The 20076-nt window shown below is 39.6% G+C and overlaps 1 protein-coding gene across 8 annotated transcripts in view; it reads left to right on the plus strand.

The window, feature by feature from the left end:
• Positions 1–20076, plus strand: part of Fry (FRY microtubule binding protein) — a 418719-nt gene that overhangs the window by 286185 nt on the left and 112458 nt on the right. For all 8 annotated transcript variants that reach the window (XM_063232589.1, XM_063232590.1, XM_063232585.1 and 5 more), the window contains 3 exons: positions 635–806; positions 7063–7195; positions 11269–11376. In XM_063232589.1, coding sequence (XP_063088659.1) covers positions 635–806; positions 7063–7195; positions 11269–11376 — 413 coding nt within the window. The remainder of the gene's footprint in view (positions 1–634; positions 807–7062; positions 7196–11268; positions 11377–20076) is intronic.

The raw sequence follows: 20076 nt of genomic DNA on the forward strand, positions 1-20076 counted from the left end.
GTGTCTCCTTTGGTCTTTTTTCAGAGCCAATGCTCTGTCTTACCTGAGGAACAGTTTGGCCCAGGATGATATTTCTTCTCCTATATCCATAAATTTTCATCCGTAGTAGGTTCCCATAACATTGAATTTTTAAAATTAATTCTCCAGTTTCCTAACATTGTGAATCAAAGTCAAAAACAGCAGTTCAGAGTAGGTGATGCTCATTTTGTGGATTTACGTTTAGAACTCTGAATGTTCTCACGCAGTTTTGTAAATTAACACGCCTGGAGTTCTCTCCTTGCAGGAGAGACCAGAGTCTTTTGTGTCTGCCTGAGTTTACCTTAGTTATAACTGCTCCATAGGATGACTCCTCTCCCTTGGAGATCCAGGGATCCCTTGAACAGAGTATGATTTGTGACCACCTCAACTATGCCCTCCAACTTTGATGAAAATCTTCCCGGTTGTTTGCTTGTATAAAGCAGCCGTGCTAGAAACTCTATTTTCCTAAATTGGGCCAACGCTTTTGTATCTTTTAAATTATTTTTTGTACCGACCTAAAAGCTAGCCAAGCTTAACCTCTCTGAAACACTTGTGATTTACTGGTAGGGCAGTAATTGGTTCTTTCTGTTTATTGTGTATGTATTGCCCGTTGCAGAGAATGAACATTGGCTTGCGGGCATTCTTGGTCATAGCGGATAGCTTGCAGCAGAAGGATGGCGAGCCTCCCATGCCAGTCACAGGAGCTGTACTCCCTTCTGGAAACACGTTGAGAGTAAAGAAAACGTATTTGAGTAAAACGCTAACTGAAGAGGAAGCCAAAATGATAGGTGGGTTTCAAGCATGTGTTATAGCTGAATGTGATGTCTTCAACATCACCGTTAGATGCTTACTCCTAATGAGATTTTTTTTTAGTTTTGTGAAAGTAGCCAGTGAGCCATTTCAGTGTTAATTGGGTCGATTAATTCAAGCTGTGTTTGTGTCTTACTGCCCTTTAAACTCTTTTTGAACTTCCTGGTAAGTACTTTGCCATTTACATGTTAGACTTTTAGCTGAATCTTTTCAACCCATGAATAATGATTCTCTAAATTTTACAGCAAATTTGTAAGTTAGTTGTGTGCTTTGGTAAACACTCTTGTTTATAGCTAGCTCATTTATTCATTCACATTTACACTGTACTCCTTTTTTCCAGTAATATTGATTGTAATTTATATTTTAAATATGCCTTAACCCCGAAACTCCAGGTTATATTGTGAAACTATCCACATGAGATTTTTGTTCTTTTTAATTTAGCTATCGTAATATAAAGAGATGACTTTTCACACTTGTTTCTTATTAAGTACCCAAGTTTAGAAACCTTGGTAATATAGTTCTTGGACTATCTTGAGAACTTATATGTCGGAAACACATGTAGAAGCTGTGTACTTTAAAATACTTATCTTAAATTAGTTTAAAAAAATAATACATAAACAATAATTTCTTGAGACATGAAAAGGTTTATTAGGAGAATTTATAGTATGATCTCAATGAAAATGAAGTATGGGCACCCAAAAGAGAGGCATATGAGTATCTGAGGCCAGGAATATTCATGCATTTTTCATGGAAAAAAATCTGTGGAATTTGGGATTCTAGAAAATTTGGGCTTGGTTTCCAGGAGGAAACTGATGATCCACATGATAGAAAGAAGATGGCTCATTTTATAGGTGAAAATCAGGAATCCATCCCATTGTATTTTTTAAGGCCAGTTTTCTGCCCTTTACCTTATTTAATAAGGTAATTTGTAGACTTAAAATATCTTAGAGATAAAGGGAAGGAAAAAGGGGGAGGAGAAATAAAGAAAATTGATGTTAGCTATGTGTAATAGCTCTCCATAAATGTAATCATGATATGTAAAAATATACTAATAAAAATTTTACAAAAAATTTTAAAATTTAAATAAAAAATAAAAGCTAGGCATGGTTCCACATACCTGTAATCCCAGCACTTAGGAAACAAAGGCAGGAGGGTCACAGTGAATTCAAGGTGAGGTCACCCTAAACTAGTAGCAAGATACTGTCTGAAAAAAAGATACAAAACAAAACAATGAAAGCAGTATAGGGCTTAGAAGTAAGACAAAAGGAAATCAACAATGACTACCATAGCATATTTTGTTATCTTTGAAATGGCTGTCCAAATCATCTGATACAATAAAATCAAACCAAACAAAGCAGAACAATGAAAACAATACATGGCTACAAAACACGATAATAGGAAATTAACAATGGCTACCACCTTCCCTTTTCAGACACCTCCCCGCTTCCACTTACACAATATCCATTGTGCCTTTTGGATCCCACTAACTCCCTCAGTCTCTTGTCCTAGGGAGACAACACAGTGTTCACCCATGTGACTCTGAACCATGTCACCCATGAGCACCGTCTGGAGTTGCTTCCATTTACCTATAAGAGCCTCAAGGTTATCTTTCTTTATAGCTAGGTAGCTTTTCACTGTATAAACATGCCATATCTTTCTTATCCATTCTGATGATGAGCAAACTACCCTGCCTTTTCCTTATTCCCTGTCACATGGAGCATTGTTTTCTCTCTTTTGCAGTCTATCAGTTCCCTTCTGAGTTAAATATGATTCTTGTATAAAACCTATTGGTAGATCCTGACTCCTGATCCATTTTTATTGGTGAATTGAGGTCATCTACATTAATGGTTACAGCCAACATGCTCTGGCTTGCTATTTTCCTGCTGTTGGCTCCTTAGTTTTCCCTTCCATGCAACTGCTTGTCCTACTTGATCTCCCTCTGCCTCTGTTCCAGGAACCATGGTCATTTTTATCTGTCTCTAGAATGTCCTTTAGCACCCTCTGAGGAGTTTGTTTGGTGGTCATGAACTCCTTCTTTTGTTCTTTATCATGAAAGTATCTTGTTTCTCCTTTTAAAAGATAGTTTTTCAGGGTACATCAATCTGGGCTGGAAGTTGTTTTCTTTCAGGACTTGAAATACTTCACACCAACCTCTTCTTGACTTGATGGTTTGTGTTAAGAAGTCTGCTGGGTTTCTGATGGGTTTTCTTTTATAGGTGATATGTTTCTTTTCTCCAACAGCTTTTAATATTCTGTTCTAGTGCTGAATTTCTTGGCTCTTGATTACTATATGTCTGGTTGTAGATTTACTTTTGTTATGGCTGTCTGGAGTTCTGTATGCCTCACTTAATCTGTATGTCAGGTCTTTTTTCCATGCTTGGGAAGTTTTCTGCTATTACTTCTGTAAACAGTTTTATTATTTCATTTGTGTTGACCTCTACTTTTTCACTGACATCTATTACGTAAGTTATTTTTCTTTGCATCATCTTGTAGCCATTGAATTGTTATTTCCTAGTTTCTTATCATTTTTAAGAGATCTTTTCTTTTGTAGTCACTAGCTGCGAATCCATCTTCAAGGTCTGAAAGTTTATCTTCAGTTTCTTTCAAGTAGTTTTGCCAGCTTTTGATGGAGTTTTTAATTTCCTGGATATCTCTTTGAATTGTTTCATGCATTCTATGTCTCTCATATTGTTCATTCACAATTTCCTTCATTTTCCTATGCTCCTCTATTTTTTTTAATGCATGTCTTCTTTAGATATGCTCAGGAATTCTTTTATTATGTTTCTCATTTATTCTTTTACCTGAGACAGCATTTTTGATCTGATTTCTTTCATAGCCTCATGAAGTTGTTTCTTTAGTTGCCATCACTTCAGAAACTTGAGGTATGCAACTTCCAATCTCTTCCGTTACATCTCCTGGACTTGCTCTCCATGGGTCGGAGGCCAGAGAATACCTTTTGTTTGTTCATCTTGACATTTTCCTGGGTTCTTCCCACCAATCAGGTTGTGGCCTCACAGGCACTTCCCGTGTTGTCTGTCCATCCACAATGCAGGTGAATGGGTCAGGCTTCTGGGTTTCTCCTATCCTAGGCTCCCAGGGCAACGTTGGGGTGCAGGGCTGGCTTCTCCAGATACACTTAGCTACTTTGAGGTTTCCCCAGTTGTGGCAGGTGCATGGTAGGTTGGCTGGCTGGTTCTCCTATTGATCTCTGATGGCTGCTGGCAGGCTTGTAGAGACATCTGTGTTCATTTTCTTGTTCTGGTGTTATGTCCCATCCTAGAGATGTGTTGGGTGTGGACCTGATCTTGGCCTCCGGATGTGGGGGCTAGGTCTTCTGTCGGTGGAGTTGTCCAGAGTCCAAATGCTGACTCCTCACTGCTGCTCCAGATGCTTCCACGTTACTGGTCTCACTGATTACTTCACCCTCCAGACGTGTGTATGCATGTGTGTGGCAGGCTGTTGTCCTGGATCTTGGGGTTCCTGTAAGTCTTGCATTTTTACAGCTGACTCTTCCTCTAGGATGCAGTGGGTAAGGTTCTCTGGGATGGGATAGAGGGGAAACAATGGAGGGGATTCATCATCTGACAGCCGGCAGCCCTCCCTGTTCCCCTCATTCTTTTCTTTTCTTTTTTTTAATCAGAGATTCAACACATGACCTAGCACTTGCCAGGCAGGTGGTTATGCCACTGAGCTAAATCCCTGACCCCTGTTCCCTTATTCTTAAGGGATGAAGAGAGATACAAAATACATAGCCGATTGGGGTCAGGATAGAGACTGACCCTACCTAGCTAGGGATCAGAAATCTCATTCTGACTAATCTAAAAAAGACAAAGGAAGACCAAGAAGATGAGAAGAAGATGTTTAATGATCCATCATCCTTTGCAGCTTGGAAAAGAGGGCAAGAACATTAGCCAGTCATTAATCTTATAACTTCATTTTATAACAGTGTTAAATAAGCAGGGCTAAAAATTAAAAGTAGAGCACTGGTGAATAGTGGCTCCAAGAAACTGTAGAAGTCAGAGAGTATTGGCATCACCCTTTTATCTTTAATATTAACTTCCATTTGTCCAGAAATGTCAACCTAGGTATAGCAGGGTGGGGAGCAGGCAAGAGCATACAGCGTCTCCCTGTTTTATCAGTGTGAAATCCCGTGTCCTCCTGTTTTAACTACAGCAATCGCTAAAGAATACACTAAATAAAGGGCCATTAAAACTTTTTACTGAAGGCTTGGAACCTGGATCTGGCTTCTGTTTATGGAGGATTAGATCATTGATAATGACCAGCTTCAGATAATACAGACATATGAAGTCTGGAGCAGATAACAGAAAATTAGTTCATAACACACAGCTAACAAAGCTTAGTCACTAGGTTATTTCTGTTGGCATTTTTATCCTATAGGGAAATCTATAGAAAAAGCCAAATCTTCACCTGAGGTGAGCTTTCAGGTAACATAACAAGAGTGCACTAAAACGGACTGAAGGACACATCTTTGGAAGAGCTGTAGGACTGGGAATCATGACCCCTTATGGCTGCAGGTTGAAATGTTACAGGTGTAGCTGGAGACTCCCTTAGAGATAGGGTACAGTGTTTGGAGTCCCTTTTTTATGTGTAACCTAACTTTCTCTGCCTTCATGTCACTAGTAATTATTGCTTTTTGTTTTTGTTTTTTTTAGTTATTCTTTCCTGCTGGGTGTTTAAAACCAAGTCAAAGGAAGACCCATGTCGATCCAAATTAATCTATTTACCTGTTTTTGTCCAGGTCAGTTAAGGCTCCTCAGGAATTTTTTAGCTATGTGAGGAGCCTCAGCTCCTCCAGCTTTTCATGCTACCATTGTGTCATTTTTCAGGATAACATTGTTTTGTTTAACCACATAGCTGTCCCTGAAAGCAGGGGGACTCCCCTCTTTGGTGACTCTTCTTTTTGAAAAATCCACACTGGTTGACTTCAGACCTCTGGGCTTCAATCAGTCCCTCCGCTTGGGGGGTTGATGACTCACCAGAGTTGCTGGGCCCTTTCAGAGACCATCTGTCATGCCCGGAGTCCTGGCTATACTTGAAGGACAAGCGGACACTTACTGACAGTCCTCTTAAGTCCTTTCATCTCCTTTAGGTTTAGTGTCCAAGCCTTGGTTACTGATCACCCAGATGGTTACACAGGTTGTGAATTGAGAGCTGTAGGTCTTAGTCCTATGATAATCCTTTCTGAAGATCAGGCACTTTGAAATATAAAGTATGACCAGAGAATAGCCGCTCTTCCATTATGGTCAGCATTAGTATTAGGATCAGTGTTATATGCTTTTTGTCCTGTAGGTGATAACTTACATCTTAGCATACTGCTTAGGTTGTTGTTTAGAAATCGTATTCCAAAGTCACAGTCTCAATGCCTGTTTACTTCCTGGAGCTGGCTACCAAAGAAAATGTCCCTGGGCAGGGTCCAAGAAGGTCCCCAAAGCAGAGTCAAGGAACCTCAAGTTACCCTACCCATGAGACAGGTTGCAATTTTGCTTCTACCACAGAAAAAATTTCAGAACACATCAGTGAGAGGTACAAAGAAATATATTAGGCGGAATTTAAATACAAACTCAAAATAAAATGTTGGCCCTCAGGGGTGGTGCTGGGGAATAATTATTAATAATTTGACTTCACTGGGTTTCAAAGTTACTTCCTTTTGGTTTAAATGTATAGAATATATAAAATGTTTATGCTGCACACATTTGTCTTCTATAGAGCATTGATGCTATTTAAGGAAAGCAGTAAAAACTGTAGCTAACATGCATTTTCTTTGATTTTGAAATTTATGATGTGAAGTCACTTTTGTTTATTAACAAAGGGATATAGGTATATTTCAAAGAATAATTTGAAGTTGTTAAAGTTTTAACCCCAAATGAGAGATTATTCATATAATTGCTAATGATAGTGGGTTTTCTTGCTTACAAGAAACTTAAAAATTAAAAAAAACCTATTTCCCTTTTTATTATAATGGTCCTGGAAAGTATTTCCCATTGAAGTAGTAAGATTCTTATTAATGTGATTCAAATGATTATGTGGTGAACACCCGGTAAGCGGGGGACACGATGCCGGGAGCCATCTAGCAGGAGACTGAATCACACACACGCAGCCCCTCTGTTCAAGGGAATCAGTGACTGATCATTAGTAAAATATGTTAGAGCGGATAAATAAATCAGGATATTCTCTAGTAGGTTCAGTCAAAGATGTAAATACATGTTTTTTCAGGCATGTCCTTATATTACTCTCAAGTAAGAAAAGCTGTGGACAACATTTTAAGGCACCTTGATAAAGAAGTAGGACGATGTATGATGCTCACCAACGTCCAGATGTTAAACAAAGAGCCTGAAGACATGATCACGTGAGTACCGGGAAGCTCATTCACAGTGAACAAAACACAGAGGGGAGGGTCTCCTCATCCATCCTGTATTTTGCTTTCTCTTCTTAAAATCAGAATTCTAAGAATTGTTAAGTGTTGAAGATAGTGAAAAATACCTGGACATTGTTGGAGCAGCTGAAAAAATTAGGTCAAACCAGAGGTTGATTCAGTTTGATTCTAAAGAGTCACTAGGCCAGTCAGTTTAAAAAAAAAAAAAAAAAAAAAAAAACAGGCTCATAACTCTTGCACTGATCCACGTACCAAATTTTTCAGATATGATAATTTGTTTCTAAACTGTCACAACCCAGGTGATATAGTGACACCCCAATGTATAGAAATTCTATCTTTATAACTCTCAAGATCACTGATTTCTAGTGACAGTTTTTGTTTAACAGTGTCTGTGCAACTGTGCCATAGATTTTTTTTTTTTTTTTTTTTGAGCTGGGGTCTCACTATGCAGTTCAGGCTGGTGTTGAGCTCACTTTGTAGCCCAGGCTGGTCTCGAACTCGCAACGATCCTCCTGCCTCAGCCTCCCGAGTGCTGGGATTACAGGCGTAAGCCACCACAGCCTGGCTAACTGTGCCATAGATTTTAAGACAGTGTAATCCCCACCTCTCCAGAAATCAAAGTGGGAGGAGAACCACAAGGTCGGGACCAGCCTGGCCCAGCTGTTCAGATCCAGCTTGCACTAAATAGCAAGATGCTGTCTAAAAAATTTTTTAATTAATTAAAGTGAAATGAAAATTATCTCAGATCCCCACTTAAGATGTGTGACTATTCCTTGGCTTTCTATGGTTCCTTCCAGTCTTCTTCTGTCAGTATAGCACATGTAAAGAGGTACACCTACTACCCCTACTCCCAGGGATGGATTATATCCCAATAACCCCAACGGAAATTGAAAATGCATATAATACCCTAATTTACTGCACAGCCTAGCTCAGCAACACAGCCCCCTGCACAGTATACACTTTGGCCCTGAGCTCAGTGGACCAGAGGGGATGGCAGTCATGTGTCACTAGCCTGGAAAATATCTAAATTCAGAATCTGAACACTTTCTACCAAATGCAAATTGCTTTTATACCATGGTAAACTCAAAACATCCTAAGTCTAGGACCATCTGGACTTGTTTCTCTTTTCTCCAAAAATGGGATTATATAACACGTATTATCCTGCAGCTTGCCTGTCATTTGATTTAATTCACTTCCGACTCTTCAAGCAAAATAATAGAGTTGAGATTCACCAAGATTATTAACATCAAAAATATCCTTATGGCTTTAGTTCTCAACTCAGAAGTTGCCAAATTATCATAAAACATTTACCCACATTATTCCATATGCCTTGAATGTATTAAACCATTTTAATTTATAATGGAGAAGATAGAAGAAATGCTTTTAAAATTCTGTCATACAGCTTTATCTTTTAAAAATAGTAAAGCAATAAAACGTTTTAAAAGACAGTTATAATCAGTAAACATCAGTAAGATAGCTTCAGAACTAAAACAATATATATAAAATATGCAAGATTAAATATAAAAGTATCTTATGTTTTAACTAATGCTTTATACTTTTTTTCTAAGATTCTTCTTTATTTTTTTCCAACTTGCCCATCTTCAGACCCCCAAATAAGGCTAAAAAATTTTTCCTGCTAGACTTTAAGATACATCCCTGAGTGGAAAATAACTCATTGCTTCATTTTTTCAAAAAAATAAAAAATAAAAACCAAGAGGAGAAATGTTAGGGAGTCATATAAGCACTTAGAAGAAGAGGGTGGAGGCCGCAGATGCTAATGGGAACAGTCATCCGCGCTGGTATTTGAGGTTAGTGCCCCACTTCCCAGGCCCTACTTGGAATCTGCACTTCAACATTAAGTCTTCTCTGTTGCTAGGTCTCCACCCCTCAATTTTGGTTTTTCGGTTTTTTGTTTTTTTTTTTTTTTTTTTTTGGTTGCTAATGGAGGAGGGGAGAGAATATCATAATTTTAACATGTTAATAAATTTTTAAATTATGTTAATTTAAGGAGTCACATGCTCCCCGTAAGAGCAATTCTAAGAGGAACTCACATACCAATTAGTTTCTAATTTAGGCTCACTTTATCATCTTAACAGTCTGGCAGAGTTTGCCTTAACTTTGGGCCAGGCAGGGTCAACTGTTTTCCGACAGATATGAAAATAATCACAGCTGTTTAAAACATCTGGTGAGAAAGCTAGGAGAGCGTGGAAATGCCTTGCTGTTACACATAAGCGGTCAGCATCGTGAGGCTGTAAGTGTGTGGCTGTTGGCGGTGCCACGGAATGCATTGCTGTCCTTCGGCGCTCTGGAAACTACCGCGCCATGGCTTGCTCCCTGGAAGCCTCAGGGAGCTTATTTAGCAGGTCCATGGGGAAGAGCAAGAAATAATCTTACGGCTTCTACAAAAGCAGCGTATTTTAGAAGTCAGTGTGTGTGTGTGTATTCTTCATGTGAACAGGTTTGCATTCATTTGTATTCATTTTTCACAAACTTACAAAACCATGCTGAAAAGTAATGTCACAGAGCAAGACTGCTGTATTACTGTGATCATTAGATTATAGCGAGGATGGATTCTATTTGCCGCATTTCTGTTCTGACCATGGTTTGTTTCCAGAAGAGATTACTTCTGTGCCACTTTGCATTTTCATTGTGTCTGCCCTGCAATTGCATAAATTTAGTGCCAATCGTATATTTATTCCCCAAAAACTGAATCATCAGAATTTAGATATGCAGTTAGATATTTTTATTTGGATCATTTAGATTTAATGGGTAGTTTAACTTTTCCATAAAGGTTTTTGGTACAGTAAGTTGAGTTTTGAATCAGTTACCCACCAAAACAGCTGAAACTTGAAGTAATGTCACAAAACATAGTCGTCCCTCTGTATTCATAGGGGATTGGTTCCAGAATACCACAACCACCTGGAGATGCCAAAACCCAAGGTTATTCAAGCCCCTGATATAAAAATCACACGGCAGTTCCATATAACTTCTGCACATCCTCCCATATCTTCCAAATCATCTTTAGATTACTTAGAATACCTAGTGTAAATACTATGCAAATAGTTGTCATACTGTTTTGTTAAGGAAATAATGACGGGGGAAAATCTGTACATATTCAATCCAGATACCTTTTTCCCTCAAAATACTTTAAATTCAGTTGGTTGAATCCATGGATACGGAGCACTGACAGAATACATTTTTCCTTTACATTTCCCAACAATGTGATAGGCATTATTACCATTAAACATTAATATTCTCAGAATGTAAAAAGAGAAAGAAATTCTCCATAGAGATCGGTATAATTTTAAAAGTAAGAATTTCAGGATTTTACATACTTAATTTTTAATAATAATGCTAGAGGCTCTAGAACAGTGGTAGCAAACCTTTTAGAGCCGAGCGCCCAAACTGCAGTCCAAAACCCACTTATTGCACAGTGTTAACACTGCATATGCTTAAACCTGAATACTGAGGTTTTAGTTTAGGAAAATACAACTCATACATTAGCATCTTTTGTCTTAAAAACAAATAACACATGTGCCATAGGTTTGCCACCACTGGTCTAAAAGAAAAAGCTACCTCTTTAGGGAGAAAAGTTTCCAGATACCATACTTGTTAAGAGGCACATTCCTTATACATAGTGAAATCTAGCTCCATGGGGAAGTTCTGGTTCAATCCTGAGCATCACAAAATCAGTCCTGTTCTTAAACACGAAATGTAGGGATGACTTTTAATGTGTTTCTTCATGCTGATGCATTTTGGCATTTCTGTGGTTCTGGTGTTTTAAGTGTAGCCTTAGAAATCCCATGGAACCCAATTGAATAGCAAGCCTATGGCACAAAGTTACTGGTGTCAGAGTTTCAGAAATACATAGCTGTGTCTTAACATTTAAATTTGTAAATTATTTTCTTAGAACTATCAACATCTAAATTAGATTATGATTCAGAAGATATGGATCAAGTTCTAGTCTTTGTCCACACATTTAATGATTTTTTAAAAAATTTTTCACAGTGATTTGCCCTGTGTTAAAGTCTATCTTCAAATTCTAGGGGTGAGAGAAAGCCAAAAATAGATCTTTTCAGGACCTGCGTTGCTGCTATTCCTCGGCTGCTTCCTGATGGGATGTCAAAACTTGAACTTATTGACTTGCTGGCCAGGTAGGTGAGAACTGTGCTGGATATTATTTGACCAAAATTGATGTCAATACTTTGTCGTGATCTTTAAAAAGCAGAACCAGTATTTACAGGTGACAAACATTTCTGGATGGGGCACTATTCTAGGTTCTATCTATAGGCAGGAAAGAATAAAGGAAAAACTTTTTTGTTGTTGTTTTTTTTGAGTGAAGGTCTCACTATGTACTTCAGGCTAGCCTAGTTCTGAATTCACTATATAGCCCAGGCTGGCTTGAACTCATAGTGATCTCCTGCCTCAGCCTCCTGAGTACTGAAGTTACAAGTATGCATCACCATGCCTAGCTCGAGAAATATTTTAAAGTAATGTTTTCTCTATATTCAAGGAGTTTAAAATTCAATTTAGAAAGAATACATAAGTAGAAAACTGAAAAACCCCAAGGCTAGGATTGTACATATTAACGCCACAAAAAGTGGACACAAAACCAGTAGACTACCGGAGACCATGGCAGAGGAACCCAGGCAAAGGTAGAATTTGAGCTGGCCTTTAAGGAGGGAGTAGAATTCATAAAGGGGAGGGCGGTAAAGTGACTGAAAAGGAGTTTATTCAGGGTCTGACCTCCTAGTGGGCTGGAAAATGTTGGGAATGCGGAGCCTAAACTAGTTTTAGCATTTCAGAAGCTGCCAAAAATCATATTTATCACTCTTACCATTCTCCGTAAGAATGCACAGTCTAGCTAGAATCTAATGTTAGTTGCTTTGAGTGAAATTAGCTTATTTTGCTTATTAGTAAGCTTAACATCTCCTGTTGATCTGAAGCTCTAGTAAATGATTAGGGATGTCTTTAAAGAACAAAAATGACTTATTGCCTAAAGACAGTACAGAAGGCAAGATTATTAGACACATGGTGTATGAGCAAGAACAGACGTCATCAGTGGTTTGGGTACAAAAAGAAAGAGAAAAGAATTTAGAAACACAAAGGTCAATGGAAATAAAAACGAAGCTGGAGAGGTTAGATTAATCAGTAAGCCTTAAGTATTAATAGAGGCATTTGGGTAGGTGAAATTGTACATGGGGGTATAATATTTAAATTTGACATTTGAGGCCAGTTAGGGTGATAAGTAAAGGAAACGTTAGAGAAGGATAACAAACCTCAATGCTGAGGGAATGGAAGATGGACCGTGCAAAACCAAGGTTACTTCGTTGCCTGGCCTTTAGAGAGCACCCTTCCCATCCATACCAAATAAATGACCTGAGCTCCCTTTCCAGGAGCGTACACCTCCAGGACCTCTGAGCGCCACAGCTCAGTTAGTGTGGCCATGTCCTCTCTCCCATGGACATCCAGTTGGCATCCCTCTGCTGTTCACTTCTAGCTGTGATGTCCATTATCCTTCCTTTCTTCCTGGCATCATTAACACAGGGATTATACTGGATGTAAAGGTTCCTGAAGGTCCATTAGCTTCAAAACCATGTGCCAAGCCTTCTGCCCGTCTACCTGTTAGATAGGTGTGTGTTACCTACCATTATTAGCAACCTTCAGCCCAAGGACCTTTCTCCTGTCTTTTGCACGTTTAAGACATACTGTACAGATACAAGATTGTAAGCAGTTTCCACTTAGGCCTTTGTTAGGCCTGATAACTGCACATTATGGCAGACAGGAAGTCACAGGCGGAGAGACAGAATAAGCCTGGATTAGAGAAGGGGTTCTAGTTTTGGGTCAGGAGACTCAAGATGAACAAAAGGTAGATTTCCAAAGCCACAGTGATTTGGTGGAGGTAGAATAGAAAGTTAAGAATAAAGAGATTAACTTTACTGTAGGCATCATCCACACTAATATTGAGTCTTCAAGTCTAAAAGCAGAAGCTGAAAACAAAACCATGAGACAAGTGTCAGAATGACCTGAAAACATAAAGTGGTCTCCCATCAGTGTGCCATGGACCAGAGTAGACAGTATCCCATGGAAAAGGGCTTGCTGAAGGAAAGCCTGGTTGTGGCCATGGGGAAAAATTATGGAAAATGTGAAGAGAAAAGCCTCACGTTTGTTTTCCTGCTGGCCATTTTACTACGTATGTGATCTGGAGAAACTATTTGGCCCCTTGACCTATCTTTCCCTGTAGTAAAATTTTGTTCAACTGGAGTGAAGCTGCCTGTCTCTCTCAGCACTGTTGATAGGGCTGAATAGCGTGAGGCATCTGCTCTCTGTTTAATCAGGGAGAAAAGGTAGCTAGCTGTGTGGAAAGGCAGTTCCCAGTTAAACAGAAGAGGAAAAAGAGGTTGCTTTCTTCAGCAAAGGTCCAGTTTGTGATAATATACACAAAGGCCTGTGAAATACCAGGGTCTTCAGATGTCACACAGCATTTTGTAAAGTCTCTAGTGCTATTTTGCAGTAAATCTGTGTGGCAGGCACTTACCTCTGAAATCACCTTGACAGCTAAACCCAGTGAGACTGGAATCTGCGGACCATGGTGCCAGGCATGTGGGAAGGAATTCTGTTAGACATGGTTGGCATGTCAATGCTATTTATAGCATATCCTGTTTATTATCATGTACATTCTTATGAAGCCCAAAGCCATCAGTACAATTTTTTATGAGAGAAAAGACAAATAAATATTGAAAGCTCCAGAAAATGACCGGGCTGTATCAGAAACTCATGAAAAGGCCTTTTTCATAAACTTCAAAAGAACTCAAAGGCTGTTTTTGTAGGTGGGGGATAACTAGAGCGTGGGACCTGAGAAAATGAGCCTGTTCGGATCTCTACTGAGGATCAGAGGACAAAAGTGAAATATTTCATTCACTCACAACAAATGTGGGTTTTAAGGGCTGTGTAAGTCTTCAGTCACTTTGTGCCCCCCCCCCAGTCTTGTTGCATTTGAATTAAGTGGAATCTAGGCAGTATTTATGGTCTAGGCAGAGATGAGACCTTTGATTTTAGACATTTCACACTCCTATCTGTGGTAAATTATTAGTAGAAATCTTGAGTTTTCTTTAAAAATTGAGAAAGCAAGACCAGTGTTCCCTCAGGCTCTAGTGCCTTCTGGCTCAGTTCCCTGTGAGGAGTCTCAAGGATGTGTCCCACGCAGTCTCCAGGAGGCCCCTTCCCGGCTTTGCTGAGATGACTAAATACCACTAACACTCAGACCTTAGTGTCGGTATGCTGAACTTGACAATGGTGTTTGGAAGCAACAGGCAGGCCTGAGTTTCCAAATAGCTCGTGATAGCAGAGGGTGAGGAATCTTTCCCTGTAGGTTCTGAGGAGGCTGCCTAGGCCTTCCTGATTCATTTCAGATTCCTGATTATACTGCTTTCCTGCCTTTAGCAGAGCCTGCGCTGCTTGACTGTCTGGGTTCCCCATAGCTGGCTCAATTCAAATGCATAGAAACAAGAGTTTACTTCTCTCTCTGGAGCATTCACCATCTTTCCTCTCTTTCTGCCTTCCTCGCTGTATCCTGCTGCACCATTTGACCGCAGGACGGATCTTTTCTCCTCAAGAGTCCTGTCATCTGTCACTTCTCACTGCACTATATGTGTGCTCAGGGTCTCCGGGTCCTCCCCTTTCAAAATGCTGACTTTGTTAATATAATACCCATTGCATAGGATTGTGAGAACTAAATAATGCATATAATCACTTAGCAGAGTGCCTAGCACACAATAAGCTCTCAGCAAATGTTAGGTGTTATTTTTAGGGATCTTCACATTTGAATAATATATACCATATTATACAATGCATTTTATATACATCATATTAGGTAAACTGGGAATGTATTCATCCCTATATTTAGTCAGGGAGACTGAACGTCAGAGAAATAAAACTGGTTGCCTAAATTCATAGAACTTTCCTGAAACCAGATTTCATTTTTTTTATTCAAAGTAATAAATGTCTTTTATTCAGTGACTTCTTATAATTTGTAGAAATGTCAGGGGTAATACATACATAATTCTAGATCTTCTATAGTATCCGAAATATATTAGCTATTCTGCTTTTACTTTTCAGTATATGCTGGTGGTAAAAAGTGTTTAGTTTTGTGCTGCTGAGAAGACTAGTTTTAATTTTACATATTACCTCAATAATTCACATAGTCTTATTTTAATTGAGATGCAATTCAAAGCACTGCAGATAGACGGAAGCCCATTCTTTAGTGCCTTAGAAGAGAAATTGTCACCACTTCTGATGCACTGGGGCAGTGGGTCACAGCCAGCCTACCAGTGAGCCCCTCTTTCTGGAACCCTTGGCCCTTGGGCTTCATTTTCACTGCCCCTGTTCCTGATAGCATTTTGTTCTTTTTGCCATAGCTGGAGAGTGTTTCTGCTAACTGACCTTTTCTTTAGGATGGGTTTGTGAATTTGAAATTGCTCCTTTCATTTACATAACAAATGAACAACCATATTATTAAAAGATACTAAGCTGAATCTGAAGCTCACCTGCTTGGAGATGGTTTTACATTAAAAGTCATTTAATGATGTGGTTTTACATTTACATTTAATGGATGGTTTTACATTAAAAGTCATTTGTCTGATCTGACCAGCAAGATAGCCTTGTTCTAGTTTTTCTGCATTTTAGAAAGTGTCCTTACTTACTCAGCAAGAGCCATGCAGCACATGCAGCCATCATGCAGCACATGCTCTTGGGAATGCACCACGTGCTAGCTCTGATCACTGCAGACAGGCACAGGACCAGGCACAGCAACACGTGTGACCTGTGCAGAACGCGGCTGCGTGTTTGCCAGCTGACCTGAGTGCCTGTCGCACAATGGCTTTGGTCCTCACTCCTCATGCCAGCCGCCTTAGGGACAGGTGCAGCTGAAGTTGCAGTATTGGCCTCTTAGAGTGTATTTTACTGCTGTGCCTGGTGAGATCTTTTAAAGTATCTCTGTGGTTTTCTTTTGTATGCAACAAAGTACCCGAAGTTCTGTCTAAGGATCCTGAAACCAGATCAGCATCTTGGAAATTTTGCTTGTTTGTCCCCCAAGCTACTCAGACCTATTCACAAGTTGCTTTTCTTACAATCTTTCTGCTCTTCAAGCTCCTGCCCCTGAACTCTTTTGAGGTGCGATTTTTTAAATTAAAACTATATTCATATGTTTTGTGGTCAAGAGTTGCTCTTCCTTTTGTGGTCCAGTTTCTCCATGAAGTGGCCCACGTAAAATTGGGGAAGCTACCCATTCCTCATCTACATCATTACTAGACAAGGAGACCTAAAAGAATTTACTGCTTTCTTGTGGATCTTGATCACTCAAGGTGGCTGGTTATCTTTTTTCACTTAATTTTGAGTCTTTTCTTCCTTTTAGTTAGCTATTTTTTCCTATCTCATGTTTTATATACATCTTAGATGTTTCATAAAGTGATCTTCGGTTATCTTGGTTAAAATGGAATAAAGAATGAGAATGAGAAAGACCAGGGTGGAAGAAATGATAGCTGTGTGTGACAGATAGCTCTCCATACACGTGCTTCTCCAGGAGCACATAAGGAAGGGAGCCCTGTCCCCTCGTCTCTCCCACTCTTCCCCCACGGGTTGCCACACACTTACCTTGGTAGATTATTTTCCTGTGGTCTCAGTTCTGTAACAGCCTGGACTTTCCCTTCTACAGACATCCATTTTTGTGACCAACTGGGCCTTCTGTCCCCCAAGTCCATGCCTTGGTTGTGTCTTCATCCTCCATCAATATTTTCAGGCCCTTTCACAAGTGTACCATATGAATACCATCATTTCAGGAGCTGTGGCCTCCCAGAATAGCAAGGACTACACAGCCCTGGGGCTCTCAGAGACCTTAAAATGATCCTGTTTTGTGGACTTAAAATGAAAACAGATTCCAGATTGCAAATTGTTCCTGAGAGCGAAGATAGATAACAAACAGAACTAATCTCATTTGGAAAGCTAAAAGTATTGGACTTTATTTATAGGATTCTTCCAAGTAGACCATGACATGACTTATCTTCTTAGTGCTTGCCTAATTTCATGAATATTGGCTTGCTAAGGTTGCCAAAACAAAGTTCCAGAAGGTGGATCCATTAAATGACAGAAAGTTTATTATCTCTCAGGGCTAAAGCCCAATATCAAGGTATAGGCAGGCTCCCTTCCTGCCAAAAACTGAGACAGCCTCTTTCTGGGCCCCTCACCTGGTTTCTGGTGGTTGTTAACAATCTCTGACATTCCTTGACTTTTCTTAAGTATTTCTGCCTTTTCCTTCACGTGGTATTTTTCTGTATGCTTGTCTCCAAAAGTTCCCTTACAAGGGTACCAGTCATATCTAGTGAGGTTCCCACCCCATTGTTGTATAAGCCTGTCCTGTCTGATGACATTTGCAGTTGCCAAATAAACTTGCACTGTACGGTATAAAAGTGTTAGGAATTTAACATGAATTTTATGTTATCCAATCCAATATCATTACCATCAATTAACATTCATCCAGCTAACTAGAGTTCCTTTTGCTAGTCCTAGTCTTGTCTGAAAAATGCTGGTAGAAGCTTGTTGTCTAAGGCATATAGGACTGTAGAAATACAAAAATTTTAATTTTAGATTTAGTGAAGAGTTGCAAAGAAAATATAGTTTCCATACAGCCTTCATCAGCCACCCCCAGTGTTTACATGTTACATAAGCATGGTACGTGTATCAAAACCAAGAAACTAATATTAGTACAATGCTACTAACTAAATTCAGAGTCCAGTTTTCTACTATCTTCCTTTTTCTTCTTCAGAAAGCAATCCAATATGTTATATATAATAAATAATAATAAAGATAAGAAAATCTTTTTTTTAAAAAAAGGTGCTTCTTCCCCAAATGCATGGACTTTCAGGTCTTTTACCCCAGCTTTACTCAGAGAAACACCAATTTTTCCATATGATACATGAGAATTGGTGTTACTTTCCAGAAAAAGAGATCTTGTGATGCAAATGTTGGGAGAGGTTTAGTACAGGATTTGACTGACATGGGAATGAAGGCTGGCGAGTCCAGAATCTGCAGGGTTGGTCCACAGCCTGCAGACCCAGGGGAGCCACAGCCTGTGTGTCCCAAGGTTGCCTGCACGGTCCAGGAGACAGTTGCAGATGAGGTAGGAAGGCTGTCTGCTGAAGAATTCTCTCGTGAGCAAAGAGATCAGTCTTTTATTCCATTTAGGTCTTTCATGATTGGAGAGAGCCATCCACATGATGGAGAGTAATCTGTTTTCTCATTCTAACTATTTAACTATTAATCCCATTCAGTAATACTCAACAAACATCCAGTGGAATATTTGGCCAAGTATCTGGGCACCATGGCCCAGCCAAGTTGGCATATAAAGTTACCTGTCATAAAATTTCTATATAAAAATTTTTTTGGAAAATAAAATGGATCTGTTGCTGACTGATACATAAAGAAAGTTTTAAAAGTCCTATCTTACACAATCCTTAATTGGCAGCCAAGGTTAAAGACCTGTTTTATTTCAGGACTGTGATATACTGAGAACTATAGATTTAATGGCATAAGACTTCCCTGAAGAATTAGCCTTCATCCTGCGTAGCATCTTTGTAGATTTCCACATGCTTCGAGACAGAAAATAAATTCTCTGTATCAGTGTAAATCAATAAACTATAGAGTTTTTTATCTGGATTATAATGTCAAGTTTTTACCAATTTATGTGCCTTATGTTTTGAAAAACAAGCAAAGAGTTTGCTTAGTTTATCAACATTTGAAATACTAGCAATTCAATAATGTATAATCGGAGCAACTTGTATTAGAGCTGTTTTGTAGAGAGAAAAAGTGGATTAAGAATTAGAAATTCTGGGGGCTGGGGATTTAGCCCAGAGGCATAAGCACCTGCCTTGCAAGCAGCTGGTCGTGAGTTGGATCCCCAGTACCGATTAAAAAAAAAAAAAAGAATTAGAAATTCTGGATTGAAATCTTGGTTCTTCCCATTATTGTTCCTATGACACAGAGCCTTAACCACTCGGGACCTTAAGGTCACCTTCTGTTTGGTTAGGGTGGTGTCTGCTCTCTGTATAGAGGTCACTGTGGACCTGGCCATGTTCTTTAGTGACACAACACATGCGAGCTCCTGAACCCTGAAAATTCTGTCTTCTGGATGGCTTTTTCTCCATCCCTCCCTTCCTTACCATCCCTCTGCCCTGATCAGGTTCTCACCCCTTGTTGCCTGTGACTTTACGATGACCTCCTGCTCTCTACCTTGGTCTCATTTCCTGTCCAAGGCATCTTCCCTTTTCTGCCTCTCTTCACAAGTGTGAACCCAGGCATGTTTCTTCCCCTGTAACCTTCAGGATAATGTTGGCAAAGAAATCGAATAATTAGCTAACATTTACTGAGCGTTCGCTACAGGTTCACTGTGATGGTAAATACCATGTGTGGATCACCATGGTGAATCTTACCAGCAGGCTTAAGAAGTGCAGTCCGTATTCCCATTTACAAAGGGAGGATCTCACTGAGGCTTGGAGAGATTAGGAAACCAGCCCGAGAGCAGGAGCTCAGGGAGCGTACAAGCTGACGCAGGCATTCTTGCTGCCTGGTTGCCTCGCTTGTGGTCCCTAGCCCCTTCCGCAGACAGCCACCGCTCCCTTCCCTGTGCTCTCACACTCCTCATGCAGGTGCCCTCCCTAACACACAGCTGTTTTAAACCTTGGATAGATATCTTGAGATTTGCAATGGCTGTACCCAGTACATCTAGTATCTGAATCTTTTTTGGGTTTTTTTTTTTTTTTTTTGAGACAGAATTTGGCTGTTTAGTTCAGGCTGGCCTTGAA

The sequence above is a fragment of the Cavia porcellus genome, unplaced genomic scaffold (genome assembly GCF_034190915.1).
Source record: "Cavia porcellus strain 051 isolate PalLab524CR breed Dunkin Hartley unplaced genomic scaffold, mCavPor4.1 scaffold_21, whole genome shotgun sequence".
Classification (NCBI taxonomy): Eukaryota; Metazoa; Chordata; class Mammalia; order Rodentia; family Caviidae; genus Cavia; species Cavia porcellus.